Source organism: Podarcis filfolensis (assembly GCF_964270895.1).
Source record: "Podarcis filfolensis genome assembly, chromosome: 6".
In the NCBI taxonomy this organism is placed as follows: domain Eukaryota; kingdom Metazoa; phylum Chordata; class Lepidosauria; order Squamata; family Lacertidae; genus Podarcis; species Podarcis filfolensis.
The window spans coordinates 80,680,690-80,702,807 of record NC_139609.1 but is presented as its reverse complement, the minus strand read 5'-3'; the positions used below and the strand labels follow the sequence as shown (position 1 = coordinate 80,702,807).

General features: G+C 44.7%; 1 protein-coding gene across 1 annotated transcript in view; it reads left to right on the top strand.

The window, feature by feature from the left end:
- The first annotated feature begins 1,406 nt into the window (after positions 1-1,406).
- The window catches only part of LOC310764683 (plasmanylethanolamine desaturase 1-like), a 31,898-nt gene continuing 11,186 nt past the window's right edge, over positions 1,407-22,118 (top strand). Inside the window, exons 1-2 of the mRNA XM_083619080.1 lie at positions 1,407-1,728; positions 11,070-11,189. Of these exons, the coding sequence (XP_083475206.1) occupies positions 1,422-1,728; positions 11,070-11,189 (427 nt within the window). The 5' untranslated portion in view covers positions 1,407-1,421. The remainder of the gene's footprint in view (positions 1,729-11,069; positions 11,190-22,118) is intronic.

Sequence of the window (22,118 nt, the reverse complement as noted above, 5' to 3'; positions counted from 1 at the left end):
ACATTTGAAACGCGACGTTCTGGATTTCTCTGACCCGTTTGCAATCTCCCTTTCTCTGCAGCAAGCTGTTTGTGTGTTTGAGTGTTTGTGCACACCTGTAAGAACACTTCACGCACCTGGGGAAGTGATCTGTAGCCTACGAAAGCTGACACCCTAATAAACTTCCATTACCCTTTTATGATGCCACCAACAAACACTCTGCTTTTACTGCAACAATCGACACAACACACCCTTCTGAAACATACCTGAACATTTAATTTAAACACCCTATGTTGTTGTTGTTTAGTCGTGTCTGACTCTTCGTAACCCCATGGACCAGAGCACGCCAGGCACTCCTGTCTTCCACTGCCTCCCGCACTTTGGTCAAACTCATGCTGGTAGCTTCGAGAACACTGTCCAAACATCTCATCCTCTGTTGTCCCCTTCTCCTTGTGCCCTCCATCTTTCCCAACATCAGGGTCTTTTCCAGGGAGTCTTCTCTTCTCATGAGGTGGCCAAAGTATTGGAGCCTCAGCTTCAGGATCTGTCCTTCCAGTGAGCACTCAGGGCTGATTTCCTTCAGAATGGATAGGTTTGATCTTCTTGCATTCTATGGGACTCTCAAGGGTCTCCTCCAGCACCATAATTCAAAAGCATCTATTCTTCGGTGACCAGCCTTCTTTATGGTCCAGCTCTCACTTCCATACATCAGACACCCTATACAGTGGTACCTCGGGTTACATACGCTTCAGGTTACAGACTCTGCTAACCCAGAAATAGTGCTTCAGGTTAAGAACTTTGCTTCAGGATGAGAACAGAAATCGTACTCCGGCGGTGCGGCGGCAGCAGGAGGCCCCATTAGCTAAAGTGGTGCTTCAGGTTAAGATCAGTTTCAGGTTAAGAACAGACCTCCGGAACGAATTAAGTACTTAACCCGAGGTACCACTGTACTAACTGGATTTGATGCTACAGGAGCAGCCCCCCCCCATTTGCAATGCTCCGTCCTAAAGTCCAAGGCGCGGTTCGGAATTTGCAGCTGAGGGGGTTGCCCCTTTTCCTTTAGCGCGCGGCGCCAGGGCTGCCGCATGGATTGCCCTGCCCCCTCCCCCTCCGTAACGCCGCCTGCGGACAAGACAGAAAAGAGAGCGAGCGGCGAGGAAAAAGGGGCGTTCCCTCCAGCGCTTCCCTCAAGAGGAGTGGGCGGGGACCTGAACCTGCCGTCCCTCCGAGGCGGTCGCCCCTCCCTCCCACTCGCCAGCTCGGGCCCCATTGGCCGGCTGCGGCGCGCGAAGCTCCTCTGATTGGCCGGGCCCTCCTCCTCGGAGGGGCGTGGCCCGGGCCTGTGGGCCCGCCCCGTCCCTCCGTGCCCCCTCCCTCCTGCAGGGCGAGAAAGAGGCGGCGAGTCGCGCGCGGCGGCTGGCCTTTGGGCGGGTTGCCTCGCGATGCTGCTCCCGCCGCCGCCCTCGTCGCTTCTGCCGGGAGGCGCCCCGGGCGCTGGAGCGCGAGCCATGGCGGGGCCGGAGCTCCAGGACGAGGCCGGCCTCCGCGAGCAGCAGGACGAAGGCGGGGAGCGAGGCCGCGGCGGGGCCACGGCCGAGTGCGCCCGGGGCCGGGCGGCCGGGGCCAGCAGGGCGGTGTCCGAGGCGGAGGCCGCTGCGTCAGCTGCCCAAGGGGACCCCGACGGCGCCGGTCCCCGCTGGGGAGCCCAGCACGCCGGAGCCCGCGAGCTGGCCGAGCTCTACTCCCCCGGTGAGGCCGGCGTGAGCGCGGGGGGAAGGGGGGAGAGGTGTTCTTTCTCTCGCCTCTGAGTTAAAACGTGGCGCGGGTGGGACTCCGGGTCTGACGCAGGTTAAGGGTTCTGTTCACACGTGACGCCCGGTATCTGACTTCGGGCGCGCGCCTGGAACGTTTGAAGCCTTCCCCGCGCACGCACCTCGCCCCTAGTGGAAAGCGTGGCCTGCTTCACACCTGCAAGGAACATCTCCTTTACTCTTCTACTCGGGATTGTTGCGCACTTGAGGAATGGCAGCCGGGCGTGCGAGGTGACTCCCTTGAAAAGGGAGTTCCTGGGAATATTCTGCTGCTGGAGAAGGGAAATCGGCACCATGCTCTAACCAACTTTTCTTTCTGCAAGTTGTGACTAGATTTTATGGCTTAGCTAATTGGGTAGGTTAGTTGGTTGAAAAGAATAATAATTATAATATTCCTAACCAGTTAATTAATCTCTCTCATATATATATTCTACCTGATGACTCCTTGGCTCCCTTTATTAGCTAAACAAAAGGATTTATCGAATCAATCCAACAAATATTGTTCTACTTGGTCCTTTGACATATGCAGGTCCATCCTAGAAGTGGCAATACTTGTGGATGTAAAGTGGAAGAGAAGGTTTTGAGGCCAGCTGGCATGTGGGCATGCATACTTGAAATTCAGATTTAGTCGGCAGAATATTGTTAATTAACTACTATTTCTTTCAATTGATGATATTTTCAATGTAGTGATTTTATAGTAAAAGTAATTGGACTGTGAACTTGTCCTGTAAAGTCAACAAACACGCATGATACAAGTATCCTTGCCAGCTGTGATTAGCTGCAAATCTCTGTTGAGTGGCAAATGTGTGGTTGTTGCCATGTAATGTGTGAGATGACTTTCTGGAGGCATAGAGCCAGGTATGTTGCAAAAGCTCACACTGGCAAACCTGACCATTTTTTACAGTTGAATAACTACTATAAAGTAGCCATGTCCTTTTAACATTCTCCACTGGGAGATTATTTCCCAGGAGATTTGCTAAAAGCCTGAGGCTGTGTATCTTAACAGAAGTGATGGTGGAGGTGTTTATTCATAGTGGCTTTGGGTGGTTAGGGCAGGTAATATATTTTGTGGCAAGTTTAGGCTTCAAGGCCAAAAAACTATTCTTATCTATTGTTTTACAGTGAGGACAGTGGTGTGATCTTACATATTCGCATGTGCTTTAGTATTCCCACTGCATATGAATTTAAAGAAAAATCTGCATTTCATCCTAATAGTTATGATGATTCGTTTTACGAAATAGTGTGTTTGAGTAGTTGCCCATTTCCTGTTTTCTTCTCCAAAAGTAGTGTTACAAAGGCCCCATGGTCATTTCAGTTTTTTCCTGAAATTAGTTACTATGTTGGGAGTATATACTGTATCATATGAAGGAGCTCTTTGAACCCTTTCTGCAGTCCTGTAATGGGGGGAACCTGTGGCCCTCCAGATTTTGGACTATAATTCCCATTATCCTGGCAGTTAGACTTGCTGGTTGGGGCCGATGGGAATGGAAGTCTGTCTGGAGGGTGCCCCTTTCAGCTCTAGCATTAGTTTACTATTTTAGGTGGTGTGAGGGTAAGCAAGCAAGCAGGTAATTCCTGTGTTTCCAGCTTTGGATGTGGTGAACAGAAAAATGGGCATGCAATAAAATTGCATTTTTTATAGTTTCTAAGTTCAGTTTCCCTACTGGGCATCTGGCTGAAACCCTAATTAAAATAATTTACCCAGCCGTGAGGGCAGGCCCTGACTGGTTGGCCTTTCCCTTGAAACCCAGAGACTGATTATTTTGGGCAGACCATTCTGTTGGCCCAACCAGTGTGATTTGATCAGATATTTGTTATCTCAGCCTCATAGGTAGCTGCTATATGGCTGATAGAACATTTTGAGCTGGGGTGGGCAGCCCTCAGCCCCATTTTGTGAGAGGAGAAAGATGTAGTGAAATAGATGTAGTGATGGAAACCCACTGCAAGTGATTGGTTCAGGACTCTGTCAAGAACAATCTGCCCTTTCCCCAGTTGCCATCTGGGTGGGGAGGGTGAGAGAAAGGTGTCAGAAACAGAAATGGGAGTGGCAGGGAGAGAGGGTTGGGTGGCCCTGCTCACTTTTGGTATGCACCTCTAACAGAGGGCATTAGGGTCAGAGGTGTTGCCAGAAATCCAGTGCATGCTAGTCATTTGAAATCCTTTTTGTGACCCATCATAAATATTGTTTCCTTTTTTAGTAAGTGCCATATAAGTGCCGGCTGGCAGTTGGAACAGGAATCTGGAGAAAAGTCAGAGACCTTCGCAGGATTTCCAACTTCCCTTGCCCTTCATAGAACACCATTTAAGAAATGATAAGCAGCAAGCTTGGGGAACATAAAAGAAAGAGCAAGGCTTACGGATCCTGTAGTGCCAAGCATTTGTATATACTTGGGAATCTTTCGGACATCTCTAGGGCTGGTATCTTTAAAACTCGCTGGTAACTTAGATATTCATGGCCAGAAACTTGGGTCCTCCTCCTTCAGTTCAGCACAAGACATTTTGTCTTGGCCAGCCGAACACTGTGAGAATCTAAGTCCCGCCTTCGTTCAGGAAACAGCACGTACTTCCTTCGGTAACTTTCCTGCCTCATGTGACTAAGGCTTATAAGTGTGCTTTTTAGGTCACTTTCTTGCTGTACTGAAAGACAAAACCCCACCCATCCCAGGCTCCAGTGAATGAAGCCTGCAGATGCCAGACCTTAGTGGATGCAGTTGCAGTGCAAACTGATCTCCTTGATTTACTTCTGTTTTGTCAGCCTGTCATCTTGCCACTGCTGATAGGAGCTGGCATCTCTTCAGTGTATAAGAAAGTGTTTAAGGTACTTTTTTTTTTAACTGTTTGCAGCCTTAATTGCATTTGGAAAGGCTTAGGATTCTGTGTTGGGCTTCTTGAGACAAAGCATGCAAATAAGCCTGTGAGTCACTAGTCCACCCCACTTAACCTGTCTGTGTTATTCATGGCACATCAGTGTGCCACAGAAGATCCAACTCCTAAAATTTACAAAAGCTTCACTGTCTTAGTCACCAGCAGGTGACTTGGTACTCTGCTTGAGTGAGTGGCTATTTACAAGTCTGCTTTAGAGCAAGCTCCTGTTCATAGCAAAATCAACTGATTAACCCCACATTTAAGTCTCCTTCATGGGCTATTCCAAACATTTTTAAAGATGTTTGGGGAGTCTGAAATCCAGTCGTCTGAGGACGTGTCTGGCTATATTGATTTTGTTCCAGAAATCTAGCACACGCAAGAGCTGGCAGTGTCCCTATTTTGCAGTTGTTGTAGGAACAGCAAATATGTCTTGTTCAAGGTTACAGCACAAATAGGAACCCTTTGTGTTCCTAAAGGAGTTTGCTTCCTTGATCAGAACTTTTTAAGGTTTGGAAGAGGCTTAAAATAGGAATCGGCAGCTAAAGGCTCTCCACTTTAATCAGGTCCTCTGAGGGGGTACTGCCTGACCCACGTTTTGCCAACCCAGAGGAAAGATGTGTGTATTATGAAGGGGATGGCATTAGTGGTAATAGGACTTGCCAGTCCTTCATGCCTTAACCCATTCCCAGAACAGACGTCTAAGAAATCTAGTTACTGAACAAGTTTAAAGGGAAGCTGTTGGAAAAGCTTTTCTTATGTTTCTAGATCTGAAGCCCTGCACTTCCATTGTTTCTAACAACCATTGTTGCCTAAAAAATAAAATGTTGGACTTGGATCAACAGATTCTCGCTTCAGATTTCTTCTTAGCCATGTGTGACCCAGCACACATCCCAATCTGAATATCTGAAACTGGAAGAGTAGCAACCTATTAAAGTGCTTGGATATTAAATACCACACTACTCATAATATGTAAATGAAAATAGGCAACTTGTGTGAGTAATGCTGGAAATAGGTTTCTATTCAGAATCTAAGCCTGCAATTATGATTTAGTCTATGTGCTTAAAGTTTGATGCAAGCCAAACTGGGTTAATTCTGTTGGTAGAGCATGGACTCTTAATCTCAGGGTTGTGGGTTTGAGCCCCACATTGGGCAAAAGATTCCTGCATTGCAGAGGGTTGGACTAGATGATCCTTGTGGTCCCGTTCCAGCTCTCCAGTTCTATGATTCTATGAAACAGGAAGCTTACATGCTCCAAGAGGGTGACTTAACTTATTCCAGGAGCCATGATCACAAGCATGGCTTTGTAGGGGCTGTAAACCACATGTAAAGTGGACTGTATGGACATTATCTCTCTCATAACAATTAAGCTAGATCTATATGTGCTGTCATGGCACTGAGCATTCCACTCCTGCTTCACTCCACTGACAGTTGCTTCGAAAGAAAAATAACTGGGTACAGTGACACTGAATTACATCTGTTTTAAATGTCACTGGGATTATGTAGGTTGGCAGCAGACATGATTCCGTGTTTCCTTTGTGCAACTTGCAGTTTTACTGTGAGTATATCATTCACTTTGCTCTGACTTACTTCTATGTGGCTATGCACCAGTGTAAATGACAGCATGGAGAACTTCAGTACATGTATTAGACCATGGCATTTGGATTTAATAGACATTTCTTCTTCGCTACTCTGGGTCTCTTCCACACTTTTTTAGCAACATAGATTTTCATGCTTGGTTTTTAATTTGCAGGTGATTTCAAAATGCTCTTAGTGCACCCGCCTATTCAGAAACGTTGGGTCGTATAAGTTGTTCCTACATCTCTGATGAAAGGCACATGTCAGTTTCAGCAATTTTCCCTCTCCCTACATCCCCCTAAAATTTGTTCTATAGGTTTCAGGGACACTTGAAGGTTTGGGAGGGTGTGTGTGTGTGTGGATAGGGTGGTATCATTGGAAATTTGCTTCTCTACACATTCTGCTGAGAGATGCCTTCCAACAGAAAAGGGAGACCAGGATACCACCCATTATGGATGTGGACTGACAGTTCATTTGCAGTTACACCGTTACAGTAACAGGTAAAATAACTTCTAAATTTCACATGATGGGAAATTTTCTACCGCTGTTGCAGGATAATTGCAGGTGCCTTTGGCACATTGCCAGCAGACTTTCCCCTTCACTCAATCTAAATCATTCAAGTGAATAAAATGTATTGCACCTTTTAGTAGCTGTGACCATTTTTGCTGCTTTCAACAGAAAAACCCTAAACTGCTTTTGGGCTAAAACACCTTAGCAGGCAGGTTTAAATATAAGAGTGTGCACTATATGTGGATTGTGGATTTTCAGCTCTCCAGTTCCCTGTGCTGTTTAGCATTTGTCAGGTGGCCTATGCCAGCTGAACAGTTTTACCTGTTTGCCGCTGAGCTTTGCCATTGAGCAGCTTGTCAACACATCAAATCTGCCTGTTTCAGTATCTGAATGTTTATCGTCGTCATCATTTTTTAAATCTGTATTTTGTATTTATTAAATTTGTTCAGAGAAAATGCTGTAATACTCTTGCTTTAGAATGCGTTCTGTGTTAGATGAACGTGGCTATTTGTGGGAAGTGTTTCAGTCCTCAAAGCAGGCACCTTATTACTTCCACTGTCTCTTGTGTGTGAAAATTGGTGGGCAATTTAAGCCCTGTACTTTAAGGGAATCTGCTAATCTTGGTGGATGCAATGTGTGTTCACCAGACTTGCACACTGTATGACCCGCCAAGCAGCCATGAATTGTGGTTTGCCAAGTGCTTGACAAGCCTTTTCTTAGGCAGTTGGCAAAAAGGGGGAGTTTTCTCAAGCTGCTGGTGGACTGTAGTTAACTTTGTGGATCCAAAAGCCTGGCATAAATCATGAACGCACTAAATGGATTAAATCCGTTTGCACAGTTAAAAAATCCTGAAGCTCCCCTTCAGGAGTCACAAAGCTGGCAGCTGTACAAATGCAAATGATAATCATTGTTATTAAGGCTTGCTACCTGCCCTTCACTCTAAATTCCCAGGATGGGTTACAGTGGCTCAAATAACAGAATTTAAAACCACATAGAACCCAATCACAATTACAACAACAGTCCTACATTAATTAGCAATTTCCAGGTAAATCACCAAAATACTTTACAGCTGTCAAAGGCCAGGGTGTGTCTTCAGCATGTAACAAAAGGCAAATAATTATGCTGGATGCACCTCTATAAGGGAGGGACTTGCAGTTTTTAGGCTGCTGCAGAGAAAGCTGTCTCCTGGGCCACCAGTTCTTGAAACCTTTAAAGTGTGTTGGTGTAGATGGTGATTCACTTTAAAATCCGTTGCTGCAATCTATGTGGCGTTCTGCTATTTGTCACTGAAGGCTCCACAACGCTATCAACACTTGCTGTCTACATTAATCTAGGCACTTTACAGTTAAGTTCATTTTTGGCCATACTGTATGGACAGATTTGGATTCCACATGGATACATACATATGGGGTGACTTCTCGGTCCACCAATTCTGCAAAATCCTCAGCTTTGACTTGAAATGGCAGGGTTGTCTTCACAAGCAGCTTGCCCATGGTTCCCTTGGGCGATGCATGAAAGCGCCATGAAGTTCCCCACATGTTAATTGTTCCTTGTGGATTTGGGCATTTAGCTCTTCTGTTTAGGGTGCAGTTGCTCCTCTGCAGAATGTGGGTATTAACTTGGATGCCATAGAGGCTGACTTAGAATAATACCCATGTTGTGATCATACCCATGTCTGAAAACATGCTGTCGGTTTTGTATTCTGTCTTGTTCTACCTGTGACATTTATGGGTTTGTGCAAACTGCACTGACTTCATGCAGTTTCTCTTGTATCACCTAAAGCAGGCATAGGCAAACTCGGCCCTCCAGATGTTTTGGCACTACAACTCCTATCATCCCTAGCTAACAGGACCAGTGGTCAGGGATGATGAGAATTGTAGTCCCAAAACATCTAGAGGGCTGAGTTTGCCTATGCCTGACCTACATTTCTGGGTTTGCTTGTTTCATTTGAGACAGGGCCAGTCTTTGTGTGGGTGTGGGCATGCTATGCATACTTCACTTAGGTACATTTCATCCTTCCCTGCTTCATGCATTTGCTTTGCATAGTGGAGGAGGGAGCTTATCCTCACCATCATGCAGAGAGAGGGCATTGTGAACTGTGTGCTCTATGCAAATTTATGTTCATCCATGCAGTTATCTTTCCCACTGCCTTATAGGTGGACCTTGGTATGTCTGAGCACTGATACGGATCACCTGGTTAATGCTAGATGTCTGATAATAGAAGCATGCCAGTTCCATACCACAATTCAGGGTGTAGATGATGAACTGCAGTTAATTTTTCAATGGGAGTGGAAGCTTCTAATCGTATCTTTGTGGCCATGCTGGTTGGGGAACATTTTAGCTTGGAGGGAGGGCTAGGCTTATTCTTGTAATGCCGAGACATAGTTAGCTTTGTATCTGACTGCAGCCTCTAAATCGTGGGCTGTAATGGTTACATTTCAAATGATCTAGATAACCTTTTGGTTTCATTCAGATGACAAAAAACCCTACGGGATGTAATAGCTTTGCTTCTCAGACTTAGCACAGTATGTATAGTAAGCCAACAGAGACCTCAGAGAATCATTTCTTGTGTTTGTGTTGGGGAGGGGAATAATGCAAGATTGTTGTTTAGTCATGTCCGCCTCTTCGTGACCCCATGGACCAGAGCACGCCAGGCACTCCTGTCTTCCACTGCCTCCCACAGTTTGGTCAAACTCATGCTGGTAGCTCCGAGAACACTGTCCAACCATCTCGTCCTCTGTTGTTCCCTTCTCCTTGTGCCCTCCATCTTTCCCAACATCAGGGTCTTTTCCAGGGAGTCTTCTCTTCAATTTGGCACATTAAAGAGCATGAGTCTCTTAATCTCAGGGTCGTGGGTTTGAGCCCCACATTGGGCAAAAGATTCCTGCATTTCAGGGGGTTGCACCACATGGCCCTCGTGGACCCTCCCAATTCTACAATTCTATGATTTCCTGTGTGTCTCTGATGAGATGCAATATTTACTTGTACAAGAAATATTGGGTGGGATTCACCTAATGAGTCTTGTCGTCAGAAGCCCTGTGCAAGGACTTCTGCTTGCACAATGGGGCTTTCCTCCCTCGCCTCTCCCTGTGGCCTCCAAGAATTGGTGGGGAGGGGAGTCAGAAGAGCTACTAGAACAGTGGAGGTGGGGGAAGAGAGGGGGCAATCATTCGATCTGGCAACCTGCAATTATTGGGTAGATGTAACATTTGTAATAGCACAATGTTGAATTGCACCCATTAATTTCTAAGCAATACACTTGCAGCACTGCCCAGTCCTATACGCAAGGGTAATGCTACCACAAGTAAGACCCTTGGGCAGAGCCATAGCTATGGGGTAGGGGGGCTTGCTGGGGCTTTTTCATGCCCCGGGTGAAGCCTCCAGAGGGGCACCATTGAGGCCCCCAGCCTGTGTGTGTCTGTGTGTGCAAATGTGCACGGGGTGTGCGTGCCAAACTGGGTCTTTGACCCAGGCGAAATAAAGCCTGGTTTCGCCCCTGCCTTGGAATAATCTAGTGGCATTAATTTGTGCAATCTCTTTGCAGCTTTCACAAGTGTGCAAAAGCTGATCGCAGCTGAGGAGCCCAATTCAGCAATGCAAAATAATGGAGAGAGTATGCTGCGAAAGGAATGTTGCTTATACCATTTTGCTGCTGGTAGTAGCCTATAGCAGATTAAGTTTGCTATTTTGCTACTGCCAATAGCTTCCTCTTACTGCTCATAGACTACAATGAACCAGTGTTAGAAACTGAGATATAAAAACTAGGAGCTATATGGCACCTTAAACCTAGATTGTGGGCAGAACAACGGAATGTCTAGGCACACTTTTTTTATAACAACAATACAAAGCTGAAAATGAAGGAACTGCAGATAAAATTTTACGTTCATTTTTCACATGGTCTGTTCCTTCCCCTGTCCACCCTACCCCCATAATATTCTTAAGAGGGTCTCTGCTCCAGTCTTCAGGGAGTAGCTGGAAGTGCAGAGGCAGAAAAAGGTCTTCCTTCCACTCTGCAGTTTTAATCTGAAATCGTAGGCACAGTACTGCGCCCAGAGCTGAGAAATTGCTTGCACTAATGAACTCCCCTGCCACAAAATGCGCCTAAAACAATGGGAGTTTCAAACACTGCTAGGAACTTGCCCATCCACCTGTCACTGCTTGTGCTAGGCCATTGTGGGAAATGGGATGCTGGACCAGATAGACCTTTGAACTGATCCAGCAGTGTTTTTCTTATGTTCACTATTGTAGAATTTAAAAAATAAGCTGTGTGTGTGTTCACTGTTCAATCTACCTGTTAAATAAAAAAATGCTTTTTTTTTTGTTAAACAGGGAAGAGACTGCAGGAATGGATTAGTGTCATCCTATGTTTTTCTCTGATGTCTTTCAACTTCTACCATCTTCTCTTCTGCTTGAGACTGGAACATGCCTTCTCAATTATTTTTGGGATATGTAAGTATGAACTGATTATATAATACAGTAGGCGAATTGCAGAAGTGCACAGTAGAAACAAAGATGCCATCATAAATGCTTATAGCTTAATCCTTAGCTCCCTAATTAAGGGAACCATGTTATTATCTGCAGCATCTATTCTATTCAGGTGTGCTGTAGAATAGGTGAGGGCTTAAACTGAGTAGAACAACACACACAAGCTGATGCCTGTTGCCTTCACTTATGATCCTCACACACTGAACACAAAGTCTGAAGTAGGATTCTAAGTGTGTTCAGCTGAACATGCTTACAATATTCCCTGTGACTGAGAACCTTGATAATGCAATGTTCCCATTCACACGGAGGTTTCTAAGCTTGTTCAGTTGGGTAAATGTAGAATTTTCATCAGAATTTCATGCTAAGCGTGCAGAGGCTCAAAGTTTCTTCCTGTGGGGATGGGGATGTTGGGGACAAGTATAATATGTGTGTTCCTGCCTCCTCTCTATACTCATAAATCTTGGGCTCTTGAAGGTGGCTTATAAGTTGAGAGCAATAAGATTTGGTGTGGTGGATTTGGCTAAGTAAAATCTGCAAAAGAATTGGTTTTTGTAAACGTCTTCAAGTTTAGCACCCATATCCTTTGGGCTGTCTGGTAGAAGTGCTACCAGTCGGATGCCGTGAGGGCGTATATTTTCGTTGTATTACCAGACCACATTTGGCTTCTCAGAAACGATGAACCAGGTAGTCATCTGGTATATAGCTGAGCTTCCTGCTTCCTGCATTTTTGCACTTGTTGCTCCTGCTTGCACAAGTCAGCTTGGCAAATAGGAGCTGTGTAATACGCAGCCTACCTTCGGGTTAACTGAGAAATCCGAAACAGAAAATGTTCCCTTAGCCATATTAATGCCACTTCAGTCATTTGAAATGCTGGTTTCATTGGAACCTTCCATTGTGAGAGTGGCTGCTGTGTGCTGACCCCAGCAAAAGAGGATTCAAAGTGACTTCACTGACTTCTATTGAAGATGCTGTGTTTTTTGGGCTAGCAGCATTTAAATTTCTGCCCTGACTTGTGCTGTCCAGTAACTTGCTACCATACCAGCACCTGGCCCAAGAAACCCTGAGGTTTGGCTAGCCCTTCCCGAGCATAGGCCTACCCTGTGGAATGCGTTGCCTATAAGCAGTTCAGCAGGAGCCACTATCACTTGCTTTTAGATGTCTTCTAAGAGCTAGGGACGCGGGTGGTGCTGTGGGTTAAACCACAGAGCCTAGGGCTTGCCGATCAGAAGGTCGGTGGTTCGAATCCCCGTGATGGGGTGAGCTCCCGTTGCTCGGTCCCTGCTCCTGCCAACCTAGCAGTTCAAAAGCACCTCAAAGTGCAAGTAGATAAATAGGTGCCACTCCAGCAGAAAGGTAAACGGCCTTTCTGTGCACTGCTCTGGTTCGCCAGAAGCAGCTTAGTCATGCTGGCCATATGACCTGGAAGCTGTATGCCGGCTCCCTCGGCCAGTAAAGCGAGATGAGCGCCGCAACCCCATAGTCGGCCACGACTGGACCGGGTCAGTGTCCCTTTACCTTTACGAGCTAATACTCAGACAGGCCTTTCAAACCTGAGATGCTTTGCCAACCAGCTTTACTGATGTGTTCGACGTGTTTACAGCTGTTTTTATTGTAATACTGTGCTGCTAGGTTGTAAACTGCCTTGTGATATTTTACATGAAAGTGTGGTTTATAAATACTTAAATGAATACAAAGATATCATTCTGACACCTGATACATTTGCAATAACTTTATTTGACTGGCTCCTCGGCACTTGAGTGTAAATTGTCAATATTGCCTGTTCAGGGAAATGGTTAATGAGTGGTACTTAAGGGCTCCTGTGTAGAGAGATTGAACTGTGGTTCTTAGAAGTTCTGTATCCGAGCTCTGCATTGCACGCCAGACAGTTCTTCCACCTTGGCTTAGTTTGTAATACCAGGGATGTATACTTTGGTGTTGTCATTCATAGAATGTATTTGTTGACTTTCAGAGAAATATTGCTGCAGTTAATGCTGCATGTGGTGTTGTGCTTTATGCGAGTGCCTGTGTGAAACCCATTCATCTTAATACAGGTCACTCAGGAGCAGCATTTTGTGGCTTGTTCTCTCTGGCTTTGGGATCTGGTTCTGGTTTGGGATTCTGCTAATGTCCTGTCTAAATGTAAATAGCAGCTGTGGGGGAAAGTGGAGCAGCCTCAAATGTGCGGAAGCTTCACAAAAACAACCTCTCTGGAGCTGCTACTTGCATCTCAAGGGACGCTTTCACAGAGCAGCTTCAGAGAGTTAAATTTGACAGGGACTATGACAGAGAGAAACTTCTGCTCCATCCACCCACCATTGAGGCTGCTTAAATTTCTTTGCAGCTGCTGTTGCATTCTTTTTTTAAAATACGTTTATTGCCTTCACATATAAATTGTTCTTTTTTGCATTTTATTACAATAAAACCCAATCATTCGCAGTTTTCCCTTCTGGTCATTGTACATATCTGCTGAAGATATTTTTTTAAAATTCTGATTCAGTGGATTTCTTACATGTCCAGAACCGGTTACAATAATAAAATAGACAATTATAAAACAAATAAAATGATTGCATAAAACAAGAAACTGCTATGACGTTATGCAGCTCATGAAGTGGCCACTGGTCAATGAAAACTCAAGTGATAATAAATTCGTTTTGCTGAAATATATTAAGCAAGGATGGTGTTAAATGAAGTTATACTCAGAGTAGATCCATAAAAATCACCGTATTTGTGCAAATCTAATGCACCATTGAATCTAATGTGCACCTCAATTCCAGGGGTGTCCAAACTTTTTTCAAAGAGGGTCAGATTTGATGAAGTGAACCTTTTTTTTTTGGATTGAAGTTGTTGAGCTTTTTATTGGATTTCCCCCCAGGAAATAAACTGCCACAGGGGCCGAATTAAACCGACCGGCGGACCAGATTAGGCCCCTGAAATGGACTTCATACATGCATGCCTTAAAACCATTTGCCGGCGCTATCAAATCTAATACGCACCCTAATTTTTGCAACACAATTTGGCCCCTAAAGGTGTGCATTACATTTTAATAAATGCGGCAGTAAACATGACTAATTTCAGTGAGTCTTCTCTGAGTAAAACTTCCTTCAGTATCATCCTTGGTTTCAGCAATGCCACTCATGGCTCTTCTTGAGTGGAAGGGTTTGGGGATGAATATGTATCAATGCATTCAGTGAGCATCGAGCTGCTGAGCAAGTGCCATCACCACCTCCTCTTTCTTTTCAGGGGAATTCTTTTTTTAAAAAAAACCAAAACAAAACTTGGCTCAGTCTTGCTTGTAGAAATATATATGGAAGATTCACCTGCTGCTTTTAGTTCTCGCTCATGTTAATTGATAGCAGGTACTTCTCACAAATATGGTGATAAGATCCCTAATCTGTTGTCAGTTCAGCTACTAGTTGATAAGGTTGACAACTTAACTGATAATATTATTTAGATAGTAGTAAATTATTAAAATAGTGGAATTGTGATTCAGTGTAAGCAGAGCTTCCTGGCAGCCACTGGCACTCCTTTTTTTTAATGTTATCTATGGTCTAGATCCAAAGAAGCAGCCAGTTGCTTACACTTGAGGAATTCCTCCAATGTCATGTGACAAGCTGAATTTCTATTTGCCAGGAGCCCTTAAACAGGGCTACTAAACAGTATAGCTGTGTGTTCTGTAGGCTTACATTCACTTACTCAGAGGGCGCTCCATAAACTGTTGAGCGAATTAAAACTGTTTGGCATTACAAGGTTAGTAATTGTTCAGGACATTAGGCACCCGTTGTTAACTTAAACAGCAATAAAGGGGTTGCTGCTGCTGTGCTGTTGATGGAAGCCCAAGAATACTGGATTCTTGCATGAATCAATCATAGGTGTCCTGACTTGTAGGTTCTAGTCCTTAGGACTTGTTCATTCCCTTTCTAGCAACTGATATCTAACCTGCACATCTCAAAACCTCTTCCACTGAGTAGCTGTGATATTGCCACAGAGCTTTGTTGTCTTGCATTAACGAGCTGCAGAGAACTAGATGTGGAATTCTAGCCTGGAGCAGAGAGGCTGGTTGACAAGATTGTGTGCAAGAGCAACCTAATGTTTCTTCCCATTCTTATTTTGGTATCAAATGGGGAGCGCTTTTAATGCCTGTTGTTTTAAGCCCTGCGGCTTTGACTGGAAAAGAGGAACTTAGTGCAAATGTGTGGACACTAGATTACACTTAAGTCTTAAGATCTAAGGTACTGTATGTACCTTAGCAAGGCAGCTACCCCCCCCCCCCTTAGCAAAGTTCAAGAACTGGGCCCTTGATCCGTGGGTTGTTTTGCAATAACATGCCTGGCAATTTTCCAACAAGGCTGAATATGATGGGGTGAAATTTCATGCACTTTAAACTGACATTTGTCCTAATGTCAGAAATGAATTTACAGGAGGATAATAAGCAAGCTGTTCGCTTTTTAGTGAAACATGATTTAGATTTTGAAACAGATGCTCCACAGTGCTGTTGCTCCTATCACAGTTTTGCAGGGGTACAGCTGTCTTGCTCCTCAGATAAGCTCAGGCACTAGGAATCCTAACACGTGTACAGGTATGAGAATGCAAGTATTCAATTCTCCCCATTTCACTACACTTTGTATCTGGATGAGATGTGGGCACTGGGAGGCTGCGCACTTGCTTTTCCTTTCTCTTTTAAAAAAGCAAATAGCTTCTTGTCTGTATTTTGCTCATTGGCTAGAGAAACACTGCAGATTATAGAGCTGATTTCACCAACTTGGCAACCTCCAGATATTTTGGAGTATTTTTCTCCCATCAGCCCCAATTAGCAGAAATGAGTGATTAACTGCAGTTGTTTATTTATTTTGTAAAATTTATATACCGTTTGATTGTAAAGAAAACCTAGTAAGCAGTTTCCGAAAAGAAACTGGGAACTGTAGTTCAAAACATCTGGTAGGTGTCAGGTTTAAAATATAAAACAAAGCCAGTAATTTAAAAGCACATACAGTACACTTGGCTAAATTGCAGAATTGCAGTCCCAAAACATCTGCAGGGCACGAGGTTGGCTAACACTGCCCTAAAACATACAATAAAACTGTAACATTAACAATATTAAGAGGCAGAAGCTAAAAGCATAACACCAACCTATGTCATTATGGATCTTAAGGTGTCTGGGGGAGATGGTAATGTAGGTGCCAGGTGTTGGGTTTTCTGTAACCAAGAATCGCCACCACCGAAATAGCTGCCTTTATTGTTGCATAGTGTGCTTCTGATGAGAAGGCACTTGGAGATCTGCTGAAGCTCTTCTCCAAAGACAGGCAGGCTGGTACTCAAGTGGTTCTGTCAATTTGAAAATGCTTTCTTGGGAACTTCAGTGCCAAGCAATGGATGTCAAGTGGTGCGAGTTTCAACTGCTTTGAAACACCTGACCCTTGGGCATCTCCCCTCTTCTCAAGCAAGATGTCTTTTGAATTGTTTAATCAAGCATTTTAGGAGAGGACGTATTCCACTCAATATAGCTACCTGGTTTTAACTTTGGTTGAAGCGAAATGGTTGGTTTCATTCTGTCCCCCCCCCCTTGTGCATTTGATGAAGCAGCTTCCTAGCCCAAAAAAGCCTTTGTCACAATATCATCATTGATTTTTAATGAATGTGCCTCAAGACTGTTTCATTGCTTAACACAGCTGCCTCTGCAATATAACTCTGGACCGATACTCTAGGACGGGGTAGGCAACCTAAGGCCCGGGGGCAGGATGCGGCCTAATCGCCTTCGCAATCCGGCCCACGGACGGTCTGGGAATCAGCGTGTTTTTACATGAGTAGAATGTGTCCTTTTATTTAAAATGCATCTCTGGGTTATTTGTGGGGCATAGGAATTCGTTCATATTTTTCCCCAAAATATAGTCCGGCCCCCCCACAAGGTCTGAGGGACAGTGGACCAACCCACGGCTGGAAAAGGTTGCTGACCCCTGCTCTTGGAATATGTCTCCTGTATTTGGCTTCTATAACAGAAAAACCATAAGGAGCCGTTGCTTGAGAAGGCTGTGGCACTCTGATACTGTTATCATGGTTGCTTTGGTAGGAAAACAAATTCTCATGAGTCCTGTTATCACTATTTTTAAAGAATAGGACCTGTTACTCTGTACTAGATGCATTTCTCCATTCCTGTACCTTTTTTCAGCCCTATTCCTTTCTGACATTTCCTTGATATTTCAAACAAAAAGCACTGGGTGCTCACATGGATCCTTTTCGGATCTGATACTTGAGTATTACTTGCGTTCCTACACTTGGAAGTGTTTCTTGCATTGCAACTTGGCTTGCCTTTTTAACATTTCCCCCTGTGCTCCTTGAACAAGATGGTGAGGGTTAATTTGTTTATTTTTGTCAGCAGATACATTGGAATAATAAAAAAACAACCCAGGGGTGGTATCCAACAAATTAGTTCTGTTAATGCAAGAATTACCATATGCACAACATAACTTCTTCACCCTTCTTTGTGTACCATCCCCAAATCTGCTCCAGATGGTTGACGGAACCCTCCAAATTAGGTGGATGTGAGGTGGGAGGAGGGGCAAGTCCTGTCGCTCAACAGGAAATCCTTGCGCCAACAGAACTGCTTCATTTATTATTATTATAATAATAATAAATATTTATACCCGCCCATCTGGCTGGGTTTCTCCAGCCACTCTGGGTGGCTTACAACCTATCTGAAAACATAATAAAAACATCAATCCTTAATAACTTTCCTAAACAATTTGGTTTAAGTGTAAACAATGAAATACTCCCTTTCTGGAACATAGAATTGTAGAGTTGGAAGGGACCCCGAGGATCATCTATTCCACCCACTACAATGCAGGAATATGCAGCTGTCCCATATGAAGATTGTTGCTGTTGGCTGTTTCCTGTAGGCGTCCATGCTTTGAGTTCTATCTAACAAGATGGGTCTATTTTTATTTAATTTATTTGCATTATTCATATCCTACTCTTCTTGTTCCTGTAATCTCAGACCTAATAATCAAAATTAAACTTCCAATTCTACAGTTCTGTGATTCTATTAAAACAATATTTCTTTTGCATACAACAATATAAAAGACAATCTGCCAACAACACCAGCGGCCAAGCAAGGGACATCGCTTGAATCAAATACTGAGATAAATAGCCATGTTTTTGCCTGGTGTTGAAAGTGAGGTGTTGCCTTTTTCCTACCCATGGCCCACGGCATGAAAATTTAGGGCAGCTTTCCCCAACCTGGCGCCCTCCAGATGTTTTGGATTGCAACATGCATCAGCATAAGCCTGCAGAGCTATGCTAGCAGGGGCTGGTGGAAGTTGTAGCCCAGAACATCTGAAGAGCCCTAGGCTGTGGGAGGCTAGTTTTAGGGTGTTTGAGCAGTCATAAAGCTTTTGAGAGGAGAGCCTCTGATGGCAACAGTTCGAATGCAGACAGTCGTTCTTGCTGTACATTACAGCCTGGCCAGAAACCGGTAGCAGGAAGGAGAAGTTAGCAATTGCATCATCCTGGAAATGGGTAGCAACTAAAATTAAAGCTGTGCTGAAACTAGTTTTGGAGCGGAGTGGACAGTGATAATCAGGGAAGGGAGGGGGAGAGTATTTGTTGTGTTAGGAGTGGTAGGATTGCAACAGCAGTTGGAAGGGAGTGAAGTCATGTGTGCACAGGCATAAGGGGAGAATGACACAGTGACTCTGGGGAACGGAAAGCACTTGTTGGGTACACACGTGGGCATGGTGCACTTCAGAAGAGGCCCTGGATTTTCCACGAGACTGTGCCAGTCCTGTTAATTTTGCTCATGAGGTGACATTGGGAAGTTCAACTCTGAATACTCCATTGTTTGTAGGCAACAGTGAATCTATTACTGAGCTTGAAGGCAGAGCATGGACGCATTGACAAAGAATATTTTGTCTCGTTATAAAAAGACTTTTTCATTCACAAAAGGGGCAGAATGAATTCTGTGGAGGTCTCAGTAGGAACTTTCAGTTCCAAATGTAGTGTAACTTGAAGCAAGGGTCCACAAATGCCCACAACATAGGAAGTTGCCTTGGGCAGAGTGAGGCCAGTGGTCCATCCAGCCCAGTGTTGCTTACACTGATTGGCAGTGACACTCAGGGTTTCAAGACAGGAAAGCTTCCCAGTCCTGCCTGGAGATTCCAGGGTTTGAACTCAGAACCTTCTGCATGCAAAGCATATGCTCTTCCACTGAGCTGTGGCCCATTCCCTAGGTCAGCTTGACATACCAGCAAGCTTATTTTTCTCCTTGCTCCCAATTTATTGAGCCCTCTAGCAACCAGACAGGGCTGGAGGGGAGGCAGCCTTGCCTCCCTTGTGCAGACACTCGGATAGGAGAAGAATCAGTGGAGCGAATTCCTGCTGTTTCTTATTTGGACTAAAGCATACCTGAGAACTTGTTTGCGGTTCCTTGGGAGCAGTGCTAGAAAACAGGTGCCAGGCATGTTTTGCAACTGGCTCGGGTCCAATTGAGACGACATAAGAAATCTCTGGATGTCAGGTTGGCAACTGGGGAAAGCAAAATATCACTTACAGGGATCTGATATATATCTGAGTTTTTAACACTGCTTAGGAGTCTTCCTCACCAGTGGTAAAGGATCACTTCTATTAGGTCAAATGAAATGGCAATTTCTAAGTAAAAGTATGGCAGAAAAGATGGCGGTTTGGGAAGGTTTGATGCATGAAGAAGTAAAGGTAGAAACTAATACAGTGGTACCTTGGGTTACAAACGCTTTGGGTTACGTGTTTTTAGGTTGTGGACCGCGGGAAACTCGGAAGTACTGGAAAGGGTTACTTCTGGGTTTTGCCACTCGCACAGAAGCACTAAATCGCGCTATGCACAGAAGCGCCAAATTGCGTCACGCACGTGTGCAGACGCGGCGCTGCAGGTTACGAACGCTGTGGGTTGTGGACATGCCTCCATCACGGATTACGCCCGCAACCTGAGGTTCCACTGTATATAGCCTTGTGGCTTTGTTACTAGATCTCTTCCTAGACAGAATCTGCTAGCAAACTTATGAAGCTAACACTAAAGTAGGGCCAACGCTTTGTCAAATTTAAAGCATGCGTTTCTGGAGAGCAGCATTGGACTCAAGAGTCTGCTCTTTCCCAGAATCTTTGCACCATATCATGCCAGACCATGACTGTGAGACTGTCTTCCTCCACAGCAAATCTGATGGAAATATGCGTCTCCTGGGAAGTTATGGCTTCTTGTCACTGTGGTGACAGCTTGTGTGTCGGCTTCTGTAAGCCTCATTCCATCCCCAGCCATGCCTCCCTCACAAGCCCATATTTCAAGCCCTCTCGCCTCTGCAATCACACACCGCTCCTGGCATTACAAAAATCACAGTGCAGGCAAGTAGCAGGAACCAGGCACTAATAGTATTGTCAGCACACCAACCCAGTTAACTAACTTGCTCAGACGTTCACCCAGCTCTCACCCAGCAGGGTAACTTGAAGATTTATAGGGGCTGGGGAATGCTGGCAACCAGCAAGCCCCATCACATGCTCCCACTTTGGCGACTAGTTGTTACAACCTTCCTGAGGGGCCTCACCCAGCGATACTTGCTCACAGGATCACTACTTCATGACACAATGGACATTAAAAAAACACACCTCATGGCAATCAAGTAGGGTGGTGCCCTTGTCCCAACTCCTGACAACCTCAAAGGAACAGCTTCTCTTAGTGGCTGCTCTTATAACATGCCATACATAGCTCCTACATAGCTCATGAAGCTGTCTTCCCCCAAGATACAGGTGTTAAAAGCCAGTTGTTCAGCAGCAAGGAGCAGAAAATAGCTGCCCAGCTATTCTGCTAGCAGCTATGACTCCTAAGGCTAAATGGTCAGGGCTCACAGAAACACAGGGGTGGGGGAAGGCATACAAAAAAATTATGAAAGCTTCTTGATTAAATGTTTGATCAGTCACTTGGCCAGCATCCCAGCCTGACTTTAAAGGGCACACTTCACTTTCTCTTTACAGTGTTTCCAACTTTTAACTCTTTCATATTCCTGTTATAGGTGATCCATGCATATATTTCCTGCCAGATCACTTACGAAACCCCAAATGTAATTTCTGTGTTGCTGAATTTATGTTCTGATATTCTACTCATCGAATATTTCACTTTAAAACTCAGCATATAAGGGTCAGCTACACACCCTGCTGAGAACACTAGGAAACCTGTTGAGGCTCTTTGCCTGAGTAGTTTCAGAATACCGTACATAATTCTGTTAAGAGCTGCTGCTAAATTGCATTAGACTTCCTCATACTTGGCCTGTGAATCATGAATCTCTGCGTGCTTATTGCTGTACTGCAGAATAAGTGCCCAATTCAGGTGAGAGTGGCTCTCATCCTTGCCTATCCAGTAGCTGGCAGCTTTTTCTTGCTTTGTAAGTGCTTAACAAGTCACATTAGTGTCCTGTTTCTTTTCCTGAAGAGAGATGAGAGATTATTGGACAAAGCGAACCGAATTTGGAGCCACATTCATATTTACTCTTGCATCTTATGAGTATCAGAGACCTTTTGAGCTTCTGTGATTAGAAATTAGGGATAAATTATAATTAAGCATGTACTCCCAAATGTATTGCTCTGCTTTCCTTTGGACCACATCAGTGAGACCAAGGGGGAGGGTCTTGTCAACCTGGGCAACGCAGGACCTCCATATACACTGCCCAGGCTTGTGCCCCAGGTTGGTCACTTTTGTGCTGCTAACACAGCAGATTGACTCCTCCCCCCACCCAACGCACTCCATTGTCTCTTGAGACAGACGGATGCCCATAACTCCTATTAATATTAATGTGACTTAAGAGTGACTGATTTGGGTTGGACCGTGGCCTTTATACCAATGCATAATACAACTAGATGCAAAATGAAACAGAGAAGGTAGCA